We start from the raw sequence: 16,765 nt of genomic DNA, 5'->3' as shown, positions 1-16,765 counted from the left end.
ATACAATCACAGCTGAAAATGATCCAATAAAAAAAAAAAAAAAAAAAAAAGAAAATGTGGGACTTTACTGGCCAGTTAGTATATCCTGAAATGGCTGCTTTAGTTATTACTTTTCTATATTATATATTGAGGTAGATATGGCAAGTGTTCAATTATGCAATTATTTTCCCCTTCTTCTTGTTTTCTGCATAAGGCCCATTGTGAATTAGATTGCAATGATTGTCATTTTTAAAACACGAGTCCCAAAAAGACAGAAACACCACAGCACAGAATGTCAGCGCATTGTCAGCAATTTCTCTTTAAATAACTTTCCAAATATTAATTTCTGGAGCTTGATCTCTTGATTGTTTTATAATTAATCGAAAGGTTTTGTTATTCAAATATACAAATGAATTTGGTAGAAAGTTAAATTAGCAGAAAAAGAATAGAAAAGGGAAGTCACCTCAGCCAACTTCAACCCTTTATTGGACAAGTGACTATTTTTGGTAATTTCTGCATATATTACAAGATAGTGAGAGCACCAGATACAGTGAGGACAGTGGCAGGCAACAATCTCAGGTCCAATGTGGTCTACAGGGTCTGTAAGGTGACAGTGAGTGTACCTGCTTTGTTAGGTACCATAAAGTAATGATACTAATGTAAGGAATGATGTTCAAAGGGATAATGTGGATGTGGACTGTAGGGATGTAACGACATGAAAATTTCATATCACGGTTATTGTGACCAAAATTATCACAGTTATTATTATCGCGGTATTGTTGAACTTGTGCTCAAAAAAAGTACTATACACATACTGAAATAATTTAACCAAGTTGTATTTTGAAAAAATAAATAAATAAATAAATAAACAAAATAAAATAAAATAAAAAATAATTGGCACAATGCACTTTCTCTTGGCAGAAACATTCAAGTATTAACTCCTAGGGGTCTGAGCCTATTTTGGCCGTTTTTCAGTCCTTTTGATTTTGCCTTTATATACTATATAAACAGATGTTTACTATACCTATGTTTGGTGTCTTTTTTCAGCACAACTTCATTTATATCAATCAATCAAATTTTATTTATATGGCGCCAAATCATAACAAAAGTTATCTCATGACGCTTTACATATCGAGTTGGTCAAAACCAGACTGTAACTGCCTATTATTTTTTTTCATTTTAACCTACTATAAAAACATAAAAGGCCAGAAAACACAAAAAAATACATAAAATCCAATTCGAAAAATGTATAGAATTTATTGCATAAATAACACAAAGATGCTTAACAAACCTTTTCAAAGACTTCAAAAGTGAATATTGGTTCCAAATATCAGGTATATACAATTAAAATTGTAATAAATTAAAACTATACTCAAATATTTGACATAAAAGCATATCTTTACATAGGCATTTTCTCCAGAAAAGTGCGGTAATCAAATACAATTATCATGATAATTAGAATTCAAACAGTAATACTAACTGTTGGCAATTTTACCGCAGTTTATCATTATACCAGTAATCGTTACATCCCTAGTTGGCAGGTGTCTGGATCAGCACTTATGTTGTTCTAATGCTCTAAAATACATGTTCCTTTCACCTTACAAGTTTTTTCTTGTATTTTTTTTTCTTGTGTTCTTGTTTTTTGTTTCACAACTTGTGGGAAAGGAACCAAATACGGTAACTTCATTGACCTTGATTTTCTACATTACAATAAAAATTTTAGAAAAATTTCATAAGAGTAATAAAGTCTTGTTAGGTCCTCCAATAACACGCTTAGGTTGAAATGTTGAATTTCAGGGTATTTCACTCAGTGTCCAATAAAGGGTTAAGAGACGTTCGAATGCAACAACAGAGAAAATGGACCAACGGACAGTCTTAGTTTTTAAAAGGCAAAAAAACACACTAAGATAGAGCAATAAATTTTTCTTTGGATGGATTTTTCTTCATTCTGTGTTACCCCCTATAACAGATGGGAGAAGGATGAGAGCTTCAGAAAATGTGGTACTGAATAACAGCTGGAAAAATGAATAGAGGGAAACTATTTAACAAAGGGTACAGTAGTAGTGCATCAGTACTAGAAAAAGAATGATGGGGAAGGCCCTGACTGTTGTTCTGTTATTCACATGGGGGAGATATAGAGCACCAAATGGAAGATAGCACACTTTAAAGCTGTATCTTCATTCCCTCCATGCTGCTTTATCATGACACGTCACATTATGTCAGTCTGAAAAACATGTGTGTGTGTGTGTGAGAGAGAGAGAGAGAGAGAGAGAGAGAAAGGCTGTGTGATTAGTGTTAAACATTGTCTAAATGTGTGAAGTGAAGACAGTGTTTGTTTGTGTGCAAGTGTAATAAGCTCAGTATGCTGTCACTGCTTACTAACACCAACATGCATATTGCACATGGCAACAACTAAAAACAAGCAGGCATGTGCAGGCTTTAGAGACTGCAGACCCTCACAGACACACAGACACACACACACACACACACACACACACACACACACACACACACACACACACACACACACACACACAGTCCAGAAGTCCAGATGGAAGCCTAAACTCAGAACAGCTAAGTGCAGATGTTACTGCTGAGTCCCAGTTTAGTCAAAAGTCACTGGAGCTTAAAACAATGTATGTTAAAAATGGGAAAGACAAAAATACTATTCACAAAAGAAAAAAAAATAAAATCAACTATGTGCAGGTAGGACTGTAAATTCACTCGATTGTTTTGTGGTAGATTTCTATTGCGCATCCATGGAACCTTTAAAAATGCTGTGGTAATGATGAATGATGTATTGCTGAGTCGGGGCATGTGTCAAAATAATGGATGTTCTGGAGTCATTGAGCGATCCATTGTATATTAAAAGTGGGCAGAGTACATATTCCTGCCATGGTGTAAGTCCACTCGCTTTCTTTGATGGTAGTCAACACAAGTCCAGTCTGCCCATAATACAACTAATAAATTCGACAATTCCTCAAAAGCACAAAGGCTGCCTGGACACTTTATCATTATTACTGTAATCTTAAATATAAAGTCTTACGAAAAGCAGGAAATATGCAATGAAATGCTGCAATTAAAACCACTGTTACATTCATGTCATTACAATATATGGTAAAGGTATGGAAAACTAATTGCCACACGTTGCTATTGTACTTGTCAGCAAGCGACAGGTGTGTTTATTTTCAATTTTCTTTGAAACCAAAATATGTTTCATGTCACAGATGCATGTCAGAGCATACATTTAAGTGCTTAAATATTTTCATAGTTAGGTTGGAGCAGAAATTATGAAGTTTTAATAAAATAAAATATAAAATGTAAACCATCTTGTCCAATGATGACTAAAAGCTTATTTCACAGGTATTTTTAAGGGTATTTTACATATTGTCATGTCAGAGAGAAAATGTTGGTCACATTTTAATGGGTTCTTGTGCAAATTTTCAAATATGTAATGTATGTCTGGTGTACAGGTCTTATGTATTGGCTAGTACAGTAGTTATGGGTCATTGCTCCCAACCTTTAGCCATTTATTGAATAAAACTAAACTCATCCAAGAAAGGGGACGCATACTTCAGTCTTTGGTCGTGAATTTCTGGATTTTGTAAATCTACCATTCATCCCAACTTCCTCTTGCCTATTGAGATAGGACAAGAGAGTTCTTTTGTTTTTCCTCAATAGACAAGGACACAGCTGATTGTTTGTTCGGCACATTGGGCAACAAAGTGCTCCATAAATAAACCTGCTCTGTATTCTCTTTTAACTGGGTTGGTTAAAACACTGTAACACAAATACATCTATTGAATCTTATTTCTTGAGATGCATTTGTGTATCTGAGGTGATATGTATCTGACGCTTGCATTTTGTATTTTTTCCAAGTGACTTGTTGAGTTTTGGTAGATGTTAAAATCTTGGTTATGCCTAGAGGTCCTTTATGTTATAGCTAAAGTAATAAACAGCAGTTAAGGTTTAATAGAAACTTTTTTGCAATCGGACAACAAAAAAAGTCAGCAGTCTCTTTCACTCATTACCACTCTAACCCTGTAAATCACCAGATCAGATCTGATCTTTAAAATGTCAACAATCCCTTTTGATCATAAAAAAAAATTTGTTGTGTTTCAATTGTTGAGTTTTGTATTTTTAAGATTGTGTTGTTGTTTTTTTTCCAGACATGCTTCAACAAAGAAAATCCAGTGACCAAACGTACATGAACCAAAACACAGACCACCCTCAGAGCCACCTGATCTGTCCATATGCAGTCACTGTTGCTTTGTCTTGGGAGTGATTTGCCATTAAACCAGTAGATCAATCACTCTGTACCAGTAGACACAACACTATTTCTATTTCTGGGGACCGCAGTATTTTTCAAGAGACCACACTGGGGAGTGTGTGATGTCTTTTTTTCATTATGGGATCATTCATCCATCCAGCCATACATCATATCCTACCTGTAACTTTGAGTTGTGTTGTACGTCGCACCAATCTCGATCCATACTGCAACTCGCAGGTGTAATTTCCCCCGTCACCCTCCTCCACCTCTGGAATCCAGATGTGTGTGTTGTTCATGATGATGGAGCTCCTCCATTCAACCCGCTCGCACTCCTGACAGGAGACACAGACAGAATTGATTGAGTTACAACACATCTGAGGACTTACATCAATACAATCTTGAGTTGGAGGGTAGTTGGCGTACCTTGTACCAGGTCATCTGTGGTTGTTTGTATGGAGCCAGATAGTCTTCTATATCAGGACAGGTGATCATTTTGCTGTGGGTTATTTCGGCTTTTTCCAAATGGCGAATTTTGCTGCTGAAGCACTTCCCCTCATCGCTTTCTTCGACAGTCATTGACATAGACACTTTCATGCAATATGTGGAGTTCCTGAACAGATTAAAAACAACATTGTGTTAATGTCAGTTGCACTTTTAAGCACATATCAAACATGAATTTAAGTCTAACACTTTGTTTTTTCTTTACAAGTTTTGTTCCACAGGTCTTCAGTTATGTGCTTTTCCCCAAGTTATAGCTCTAAGAAAACTGTGGAGGTTAAAAGACTTTGGAGGTTTTGAGAAAGTAGACGCATAAAAAAAATGATATATTGTATTGAGCAGAGTGAGCAGATGTTCACTGGAATGGTGTGAAGCAAAGTAAAGGCTGTTTTTCTCAGTAAAAGTATTAAATGAATTGCTGTGCACCTCAGTCAGGGGTGCAGATAGGGTTTTAGAACTGGGGTGGCCCAAGCTCTAAATACATGTGTGTGTGTAAATAAATATATATATATATATATATATATATATATATATATATATATATATATATATATATATATATATGTATATATATATATATATATATACATATATATTTTTTTTTTTTTTGCCCTGAAATGTAACAAATTTTTTTTTTTTTTAAATTCATTTATCAGAGGCTCCAAATAAAATGTAATTTAATGCATTTTATATCAAAGCAAGGCAAATATGGTGACAGCTTAGATCATATAGTCAGGGTGCAATTTTTTTTTTGGGGGGGGGGGGGGGGGGGGGGGTTCAGATCAACCCCCCAACATTAGAATCTTGAGTTTTCTGACTGAATGAATATTGGCCTACCTGATTAACATTAGCCATATATAATCAAACTGTTACTTGTCTGGTATGTCAATCACAAAACTTCATGCCTTCTGCACATGTTTCACGTAAACATTTGCTGATTTCAACAGGATGAAGAATTTCATTCTCAGCACAGAAACTTGAATTGAATTCTGACAAAAAAGCAAAGAACCTATGTGCAAAACTAAATAATAAAATAAAACTGAAATGATTCACAATCGTGACAGCTGATTGACAGTTAAATAATTAAGAATTAATTGATTGTAGATGCTAGATTTCACTGCTTTAACGACTTCAAAATTCTGGTTTACGATTACAACTGAATGCACCATTAGTTGTAGGTGAGTTAGGCAGCACAAACACCGGGATGTTAATGGATCAGCTGTGCAGTGTTATTAACCGAGGATTACGTGGAAAATTCAACACCTTGCTTTCCCAGCTCAGCACAGATGTGCTCCAGGCTCCAGCCTTCTTGAATCAGTGTATTGTATATTGATCAATTTGGGGGTGCTCGCATGACCTAAATGGTTTTTTTTTTTTTTTTAATTATATACCTTTTACTACCCTGTCAGCAGCTTGCTGGGACTTTAGTGGCTAGTAACCCAGATATGACTTTTAATTGATGCATTGGTAAATCTTATGAAACTTGCATTTATCACAATTCAAGATGAATGCCAATACTGTTCTTTCATCCACTACATGCAAACAGGATGCTGTTTTCTAACACAATAAATAATTGGGCTATGTGATGTGTTCTAGCTTTGTTGTGCTGAGAAACAATCCAATTAATGCTACTTTAAAATAATAATAATAATAATAATAATAATAATAATAATAATAATAATAATAATAATAATAATAATAATGATAATAACAATAATAATAATAATAATAATAATAATAATAATAATAATAACAATACTTTTTTTTAAGTTTGTTATTTTTAGGTGAACACAATCTTCCTTCTCTTAAAATCTTGTTAGCTGTTCATGTGTTCATGCAGATAAAGTGTAGTTTCTAATTTGACCAGGTGTGCCAGAACGTGGCTAAAGTAAAGTGTATGAGACAGGTGGGTTTACTGAGCTATTGTTTACACTGATGGAACATGAGTCCATTATGTTGTGTGGTAGTATGTCCTTGAGATGAATCACATAATTAAATACAGAATAACTCTGATGTTTGTTGTAATGTGTCTGATGCAATATGTTTTAACACTTTTGGATTTCAAGTCCCACAATCCACTCAAGGTGATTGCAAGTACTTGTGTGTGCAGAGGCCTCACTGTGTGTAGTCTTGCAAGTTCACCTCCAGACACAAAGGACCACATTGATCCCCCTCAAAAAAAAACAACAAAAACACACACACACAAAAGAGTCACCCAATGTCCCCGAATCACAACCTGTCATCTAAGTGGATCTAAGCCACTTATCCCATCAGTGCTGTGTATGTCTGCATCAGCATGTGTGTGTCCGTTTTACAGGAGACACAGGAATATTTTTGACCTAACTGGAACCGCTGAGCATTGAACTAGAGGCCTGAAAAGCCTTTTATCCATCCATGTGTATGTGTGTGTGTCTCCTCTTCATCAATCCATCTTCAGCCTGCAGCGTCTTGTTTTCTCCTCCAGTGATTCAGTTACCTTTTCTTGTATGCTCCTGTGCCTCCCTCTCTTTTTCTATCTGTCTCGCTCTCTTTCCCTATCTCTCAAACACACGCTATCCAACCTTCTGTGAACCCTGTGCATTTATTTTAGACTACCATGTGATCCACATCAAAGCTACATCATTTAGCTTTAACAACACACACCACAGGAATCCAGGAATTGTGTGCCAGGTAATGCCCTTTCGCATGTTTTGCTGAATGAACTTGTAACAGAAACCTACAAACAACTTGCCTTCAGGTTCTATTTGTGATCATGCAACACCTTCCAAAAGGAAACCAGTCGTTACCTTTAACTACCAATGTTTAATTGAACATGGATCCTGAATTGCTGGCATTTCTGCTCATTTCTCTTAGTGGCTGTTGTGAAGGTAAATTTTGCTTTTTAATCACCATACCTGACTATATTTTTGGTTATGTCCAAGTGTTCATGTTCCATAAACTACATCACTCAGTACTGCACCTTGGGAGTTAATATCAATTAGAACCTGATTAATCGGGCTGATTATAGTGTATCACTGATTAATCAACATCGGCCAATATGCAACCGATTTATCAACTTTTTTGCTGCAGAGATTCTGTCGTTCGCTGCATTTGCGTGTGTGTGCTGCCCGGAGTTAGAGGAACAATAAAGCCTGTCAGTTTCACTTTCACTTCCGCTTGGACAATCACGTTATCACCCCCACACACACAATTACCAAATCACGGACTGCTGCACCCCCCACACAGGCACGCCAACAAGGATGGACCGCTAATTCTCCTGCTCCGACCCACCCCCCCGTCCGAAAATCACAGACCGCTCCCCCCCCATGCTGACTGTATAGCTTGCTTTATAGTTGGACTCATTAAAGGTAGGTGTTGCATTACATGCATGTTACATTTTAAAGAATGATTTAGTATTTTTTATGTCACTACTTATAAAGTATATACTCACATCTTTTTCAAAAGTCTGCTCTCCTCAGCATACAAAACTACCACATCTACAACCTGTGGTTCCCCACAGGTCACAAAATAGTCTAATATAAGACTTGAGGTCTTCAGGACAGCACCTGCTGATGGTTCCACGCACCTGTTTTAGCACACGTGGTGACAGGTCTTTTAAAGCTGTGGCACCACGTCTATGGAATGACCTGCCTCTACACCTACGGTCCATGGACTCTGTAGAGAGCTTTAAGAAACACCTCAAAACCCTCCTGTTCAAAAAGGCTTTTTAGTCTCCCACCTGACCCAGGGCCACCACAAACTGATTCCACTCTATGTATTCATCATAACGTACTCCATGTGTCATTCCCCCCCAGTCTCTCTATATCTCTATCGCTCTCTCTTTTCTCCTCCTTTACTCTCTCTCTCTCTCTCTTTAACCCCAACTGGTCAAGGCAGACAGCCATCCTTCAGGAGTCTGGGTCTGCTCGAGGTTTCTGCCCGTTAAAGGGAAGTTTTTCCTCGCCACTGTCACCAATCACAAGTGTTTGCTCCTGAAGGATTCTGTTGGGTCTCTGTAAACTTAATTTGATTCTGATTTGAATTGATAAAGCACTTTGTGACTCTGTCTGTGAAAAGTGCTCTATAAATAAAATTTACTTACTTACTTACTATTATACAGCGTTTAAAGTAGTGTAAATTATCTTTGTGAGATAAACAAAGATTTATGCAACTGTTAATCCACCTGTCCACAATTATCTAATATAAGATGATTATATCCTGTATAGATCAATGTTCTTATTTCATATATCAGCCAATATATCGGTTATTGGCCAATATCAGATATCGGCCGATATATTGGATATTGGCTTTTTTTAGCCCCCAATATTGGTTCCGGCCCCAAAAATCCCATATCGGTCATGCTCTAATATCAACTGACCTGCTTTGGAAGTGTTGATGTATCATCATGTGGTCTCATACACAGACATGGACAATACATTGCCCTCTGTGTTAAACTTCCACTTGCACTATGCTTAAGTACATGCATATGATAATACATGTGGTTTCAAAGCCATTCCCATCCTCCCTCGCACTAGCTCTGACACCAACAGCATCCAAGCGAAGAGAATGATTTTATGTTTTATCGTTTAGCTTTGATGACATTGTTCTATATGTTTATGCCAGTGATGCATGCTGAACTGAGATGAACTGAAAAAGGAAGAACTGATATTTTCTCCTTTTGTCAATCCCTTTTGTTTTGCCCATCTATATTTTTCTGTTTTATCATCCATTGTCATGGACTGTCCTCCCAGGAATCACGAACCAAACACTAAATGGTAAAATGAGCATCTATGTAAAGGAGATTGCATTATGCATATCTCACTATAAACATGACGACTCAATTAGATCGCAATGCAAACGCTGTGTCAGAAGCATTTAGCGCATGCTGTTCACCTTTACAGATGCAAATTGTGTGTCAGTGTGGGTGTGTGTTCACGACATGCTGATGTGTGGAATAATACATTAAAATGCTTCAGTTAGTAAAACAGCCCTCGAGTAAAATACACAGGAGTATTTAATGCACGAAGCACTGGAGCTGCACTTTGGGAGTACACTTCCTTGCCTCCAACTTAGTGACAAAAAATAGCCTTCAATATCTCCCTGTTGCCAGTGAGATTTTTATGGGGTTTTTTTTTTTTATATTACTTGTAAGACAAATAAGCATTATCGCCTTTAAATATGTATGTATATGCAGTAACACCAAAATGAAAAACCAGCAGGATGCATGATTAAAGCTAGCACAATTCTGATTAGCATTGGAAGATAAAACAGATTACCTGGTAATTTTCTACATGATATGAATTTATACTATATATATTGCTACAAGCCCTGCGGATCCTCTTAACTGTGTGTACACATATTACTAACTGTGATAAACTCAGAAAACAATGTTTTACCTACTTCTTACACTTTGAAACATTACAGATTCAGAAACAATCCAAGAATGCTAGGAGATGATATAGACAGGAGAGATTTTGTTTCAAAAAGGTTAAAGTTGAAGGCATATATATTAATTTTTAAACAGATTCTACAGTACAATCTGACACGTTTTTACGTCATTTCACTGAAAATAAAACACATCAATGGTCAAGGTCAAGGTCAAGTTTATTTATATAGCACATTTACAACAACACAAAGTGTCAAAAGTGCTGCACACAGATATAGGCCAAAAAAAGATATGATAAAAGTAGTAAATATAAATGATATAGATATACTAGATATAAAAAATATACTAAGACTGATAAAAAACAGATACACAATAGTAGGATAAATAGTATCTAAAAACACAATCAAAAGATAAAATGAATAAGTCACAAACGTGTATTAAAAGTCATTGCAAATAGGTGAGTCTTTAAAAGAGATTTAAAGTGCTCAACTGTGCACATGTGACATGTTTGAGTAGTGTTCCAGAGCCTTGGGCCTGCCACAGAAAAGGCTCTGTTGCCTGAAGTCTTTAGATGGGTTTTTGGTAAAATCAGGAGATTTGAGGATTGTGTTTCTCTAGCTGGAATGCGCACAGTTAAAAGCTCTGAAAGGTAAGGGGGCACTAAATCATTCAGGCACTTAAAAACATACAATAAAATCTTAAACTGGATCCTGTATGTGACAGAAAGCCAGTGAAGGGAAGCCAGTACAGGGGAGATGTGGTCCTGTCATCTGGTTCCAGACAGAAGATGGGCCACTGCCTTTTGGACCATCTGCAGCCAGTGGATAGAAGACTGGTCCAACCCATGATAGAGGGAATTACAGTAGTCCAGTTGAGATGAAATAAACATGTGAACAACGTGCTCGAAGTGGCTTACAGGGAGGTATGGCTTCACCTTGGCTAAAAGATGGAGCTGAAAGAAGCTGGTCTCCATGATAGAAGAAATCTGTTTATCAAATTTAAAAGCACTGTCAAACAAAACACCAAGATTTCTAACACAAGTGCCAGTAATGGAATCAAGAGAGGCCACAGCACTGTCAGTAGCTAAAATAAAAGGGTAATCAAATTAAACAATCTCTGTTTTATCATCATTTAGACTTAGGAAAAATAAGTCCATCCAGGTTTTAATGGCATGCAGGTAAGTTGATTAAATCCTGCATGCAACCTGGATCAGGCTTTAGAAGAAGATAGATTTGGAGGTTGTTGGCAAAACAGTGGAAAGAGATGTTATGACCCCTCAGGATGGACTGTAGTGGCAATATATATGAAATAAAAAGGATTGGGCCCAAAATGTAGCCTTGGGGGATTCAACACTTGTGAGGAGCTGTTTCAGAGTTGAAGGGACTAAGTTGTACTCTGAAAAACCTCTGTGATAAGGACGACTGAAACCACTTTAGGGCCAAACCTCTGAGGCTGACACATGACTCCAAAACGGGAGGTGGTTGACCGTGTCAAAAGCTGCTGGGCAGCTGGATCACCAGAGTCCACTTTTAAAATCAGATCACTAAAAACTTTTTAAAAAGCGGTTTCAGTTCGGTGACATGCTTTAAAACCAGGTAAAAATTTCTCGGAAATGCCATTTTGGTTCAGATTAGATTGTAGCTACAAGTGTATGACTTTCTCTAAAACCTTTGATCTTGATTTGGACATTTGGATCTCGGTTGTGTTTTTTACTTAGAGGCTGCACAGTGGCTTGAAAGAAGACAGGGAGGTATTAATGACCCTCAGAATAAAAGGCCCAACAAAGTCAAAGGCATCCTTTAGCAATTTAAGAGGAAGACCTTCGAGAGCTCATCCATTGTCACAGGTTGAAAATACTGGAAAACAACTGAGTACACAGGAGGGGTAGAAGGATCAGAAACCTTAAAAAGAGGGAGAGAAGCTCTGATCACAGAGATTTTGTCATTTAAACACAATAAATATCTCTCACACATGGATGGTGATGCCACAATGGCAGGAGTATTATTTAGATAAATAATTGTATTTAAAACATTAAATAATACCCGAAGCCTGTGGGTGTTTGAGGAAATTGGACAGGACATGAACTGTGATTTAGCTGACTTGACAGCGTTCTGGTAAGTAGATAAACAGTTCCTCAGAGTCTGCAAAGAAATGCAACCTATCCTTGTTGCATTTTATTTCAGCATGTCTACATTTGCACCTGACTGCACATGGTCTCATTTAACCAGGGTTCAAATACAGGTTTAGCACATCTGGCCCTGAGAGGAGTGATCGAAGATCCAAGATCTCAGTGCAGGTGGTACTAAGAAAACACAGTCAGATCCTCAACACTCTTGACAGATGTGACCTGAGTCTGACACAAAGAATTAAAAGTAGAGGAAAATATGTGACACCACTGATGGGTTTAGGTGGTGCTGGGTGTTTATCAAGGCACATCCAGGGTGGAGGAAAGAGTCAAAGTGAACTAGAAAAGCACTAACAGAGCGCAGACCTCCACCAAGGCAGACCATCCCCTCCGATCACCACCAAAATGTAATCATTTGTTCCTTGTGCAAGAATCAACATGTCCTGAAAATTTCATCCAAATCTGTCCATAACTTTTCGAGTTATCTTGCTAACAGACAAACAAACAGACAAACCCCGATGAAAACATTACCCCCTTCATTCCTTGGCAGAGGTAATAACAGGCAAATGGTCATAGATAGGAATGCCGCAGATTTCATTTACAGACACATGTAAGCCACGAGTTAACACCAAGTCCAGAGTGCGCCCCTTTTCATTCAGGAGGATCTAATTGCAGAAATGGAATATCATTTTCAGAATTATTTGGATAATTGTGTTTTCATTACCTTTAGAATGAGACAGTGAGAGCAGGTTCTTTCCATAGTGTTTGCAGCACCACCAATTTACCATGGGTCATATTAGAATTTTTTTCATTGTATGATAGATGCATTAGGTGCATCATGTCCATTACTAGGTGTAAGTGTGGACCAAAGTTAGTGCCCCCTAAATAAAAAAGCCCCAAACTGACAACACAAACACTGGCTTTAACAAGCTCATTTTATTTCGGAAGAAGACAAGGTGAGTGCAGAGTAATGCAGTCTCTAATGACACCATTAGATGTCACTAAATAGTCCAAATGAACGCTTTAATATTAAGAATTTCTTTAACAAATGCCTCACCATGTCACCTCCTATTTCAGAACTATCCTGAATCTTGTCAAGATGATGTAGAGTCAGTCATTGGGGTTTTATTTATCATTAAATTTTTGTAAACAAGAACTGCAATTTCAATCAGATTCATTAAAATCTGAAATATACTGTTTTGGTGTAAATGTTATTTTGTGAGTGCTCAGTGATTTTGATCTTTGACTTCTTGTCGCACAATTTTTTTCACTTTATCCCTGAGTCCATGTTTGTCAGGCTATTTCAGAAATATTGTGCTTTATTTGCAATAGTTGACATAATGTCCTTTTGAACCAAAGAAAACTTCTCATAGTTCTTGGAACTGCTGAAAGTTCCCTCTTTAGTTTGTGTTTGTACTATAGGAAATAGAAACAATCTTAGGTCTTAGAATGGTGTTTTAAGGATTTTTTTTTAGCTTCTGTTTCAGGGTATGAACTTTCACATCACTATGGGAGCTAAAACTATTAAGTGTCACAGTCTACTTCACTGCTGTCCCCTCCCTCACCTTGCAATACCTTGAGCCTGTTTACATGTCCATAAAAGTCAGATAACTGGGAGTAATTGGATAATTGTAATAATCAGATCTAACGCAGAAATGTAATAACCAATAAACCCTGGTTTGGACACTCCAGTCCATTGTTGGATTTATTTCAGAGTACATATGCATATAGTTAAACTTCCTGTTATTGTCATCTGCTTACGTTTGACTATGTCACTTCAGTTCTCTATGATTTTTAATTGTGTTTACACATACGCAGACGGAAAATAATGAAATAAATCAGATTAACCTGTATACATGCAGGAAGACATCAGAGTACTGGGGAGAAATCCAGGTGTGTTAATCCGATTTCTCATAATCAGATAACTGCTGTTATCTGATAAAGCATATCAAAATATCCTGTTTACATAGTCACTTAAATAATCTGACAACTCCAGATATCGGTTAATGCTAGGAGTATTGGTGTGCATGTAAACAAGGCTCCTTGTCAGCTACTTTCACATCCACCTGTGGCTCCCAGCTGTGCCTCCTCACCTGGCCTGTATATCAGCTGTACCGGTTCACTCAACCAGTGCCAGATTGACCTTGCAGCATGCATGACTCTGCAGCGTTTGTTTTCTGTCTGATTTCCAGGTTTTGACACGGCCTGTTCCTGACCATGTCTCCTCGTCTCTGCCCTGTTAAACCCAGTGGACTTCTGCCTCTGACTACGAGATCTGCCTGTTTTTTCCCTGGTTCTTGTCCGCCTGTGACTGGTGTTTTCGATTCCTGTCTTCCAGATAGTGAGCTCTGTACCATCTGCTGTCGTCCGAGCCTCCTGTTACATTGACATTCCCTCAGTGAGAGTGCCACAAGCTTGTTTTGTCAGTCTGATTTCCCGATCCACTCCTTATTCCTGACGCTGCTTCTGCGTTTCCGCAAAGACTGCTCAAGTGAGGCCTCAGCCCGGCCTGCCCAATTGGCTTGGTGGTAGTGTTCTTGCCTGCCATGCAGGAGACCTCATTTGTGTGAGTGTGCTACCCTTGGGTCCTCTCAAGACTACCTGTTATCTTTTACTACACAGAAAAACAAACAGCATAAAGAACAGAAACTAGCCTTAAAAATGACTGAAAAACTGGGGAATGGACAAACAGTAAATTCAAGGCTTTATTGAACCAACCATGAGTGAGGATTTACAAGGGGATTTAGACACCTTAAAGTGAAATATTAATCTGCCATTCCTTTCAACTTAATACGCTTATGTATCCACCACAGCACAAAGCAACTAAGATTTCAAAGAAGAAGGATTTCATTGAAAACCTAGCAAGTGGCATGTTGAACACTCTCCTTGGCTCTAGAGCGGTATACGGTGGTGATACTGCCATGAAGGACTCGCCAATCCGGCAGGAGCACTGAGCTACCACCAAGGGAACTGTAGAACATTATGGCTTCTTGGATATCACATAAAGAAAATACCGACTGGGAGTGACAGAAGACGTGTTCAGTTTAATCTGCCAGATGTAACCAGAATATGTATGAAAACTAAAGTTCTTGGTGTGCAGCATGAGGTCTCTATCAGTGTTTTCATATTAGTTATGCTATTTTTAGATACATTTTAACACATTCATGTGCAGATTGCACTTCACTGTTGTACACTGATTAAAGTTGAGCTCATTTGAATGACTTTATACACTGTTGGTAGTTTAACCTACAGACATGTATTGTATTGAGTGTGTGTGATATTGCTATATCAACCACCAGCCACATTGTGTCCCTTACTAGTGTTGCAAACGTAAACAGAAAAAAAAAAAAAAAAAAGCCATTGAAGGTCATGCCATCTGTTGATGGTTCTGCTAACTCTGTTTCGTGGTTTGTTAAGTTGAGCCTCAGCTCATAGGCTAAAATTCCAAAGGTGAACCACACATGTGGGCTGGCTGATTGAGGTAGGGGTTCTGCAAGGTAGAATTGCTGTTTAGTAAGTCTGGTGAAATTACAAGATTTTGATTGGACTGCCTTTAACTTTGATTACAGGAATGATTTGCTGTGTTATTGCTTATGTCATACAATTCCAATTCCATAATAATATTGTCCAAAAATGTGTATCTGTCTATGAATGCATTAGTTTTTGACCTTGATTTTATGTAGATAATGTAGAGTAGGACCACTGGGTTAACTCCTTTCCATGTCCCAATGATTCTCAGTTGGTTTCAGGTGTGGACTCTCTGGTGGATGAGTGGATCTATGAGTGAGCTCCTGAACCACTCAGGGAATCTGATCCTGATGAATTATGGTGTTATCTTGGAATATGTCTGTGTCATCAGGGAAGAAAAAAATCCAGTGATGCTGCTCAGACCTGGTCATTCAGTATATTCAGGTAGTCAGTCATCTGCCTTTCTGTGCAAAAAAATAGAATATATACTGTGTGTGTGAGAGTGTGTGTATAAATATATATATATATATATATATATATATATATATATATATATATATATATATATATATGTATCAGGGATTAAAGCAAAAATTTTTCGTCTGACTGAAAATTTTCTTCTGGTCAAAATCATTGGCCACTATTAAAAATGTTACAATACAATACTAATATAGCGTACAAGTTTATATAGTCAAATTTGGCAATACTGTAAAACACACTGAATGGGAGAGTGTACAGGTGTAGAAGATCAGTAACATGGATAGAAAAAATGTCATGAGTGGTATTGGTGGGGGGTCTGGGGGTCCTCCCCCAGAAAATTTTTAAAGCTTCAGGTCAATTTTGGTGCTCTCTGGTTAATTTTAAAGGGTATGAAAACCTTTGAAGCAAGTGAAAATAATAACTAGAAGAAAACCTTACAACAAAAAATGAGTGAGGCTGCTTCATTTTTTTGCACCTTGATCTAATTGGAATTCCATCGTCTCCCTTCTCATCAAGCCATGCTCACCTCCATCTATTTTTCACGCATCTCTCAATAGTTACCACTTCAGCACCTTCCTCT

At 37.5% G+C, this 16,765-nt stretch overlaps 1 protein-coding gene across 1 annotated transcript in view; it reads right to left on the bottom strand.

Moving 5' to 3' along the window:
* Positions 1-16,765, bottom strand: part of il1rapl2 (interleukin 1 receptor accessory protein-like 2) — a 724,024-nt gene that overhangs the window by 238,815 nt on the left and 468,444 nt on the right. The window contains exons 5-6 of the mRNA XM_030145596.1: positions 4,673-4,859; positions 4,428-4,581 (exon numbers count right to left, since the gene is read on the bottom strand). Coding sequence (XP_030001456.1) covers positions 4,428-4,581; positions 4,673-4,859 — 341 coding nt within the window. The remainder of the gene's footprint in view (positions 1-4,427; positions 4,582-4,672; positions 4,860-16,765) is intronic.

Source organism: Sphaeramia orbicularis, chromosome 10 (genome assembly GCF_902148855.1).
Source record: "Sphaeramia orbicularis chromosome 10, fSphaOr1.1, whole genome shotgun sequence".
Classification (NCBI taxonomy): domain Eukaryota; kingdom Metazoa; phylum Chordata; class Actinopteri; order Kurtiformes; family Apogonidae; genus Sphaeramia; species Sphaeramia orbicularis.
This window is presented reverse-complemented; position numbering and strand designations above follow the sequence as displayed.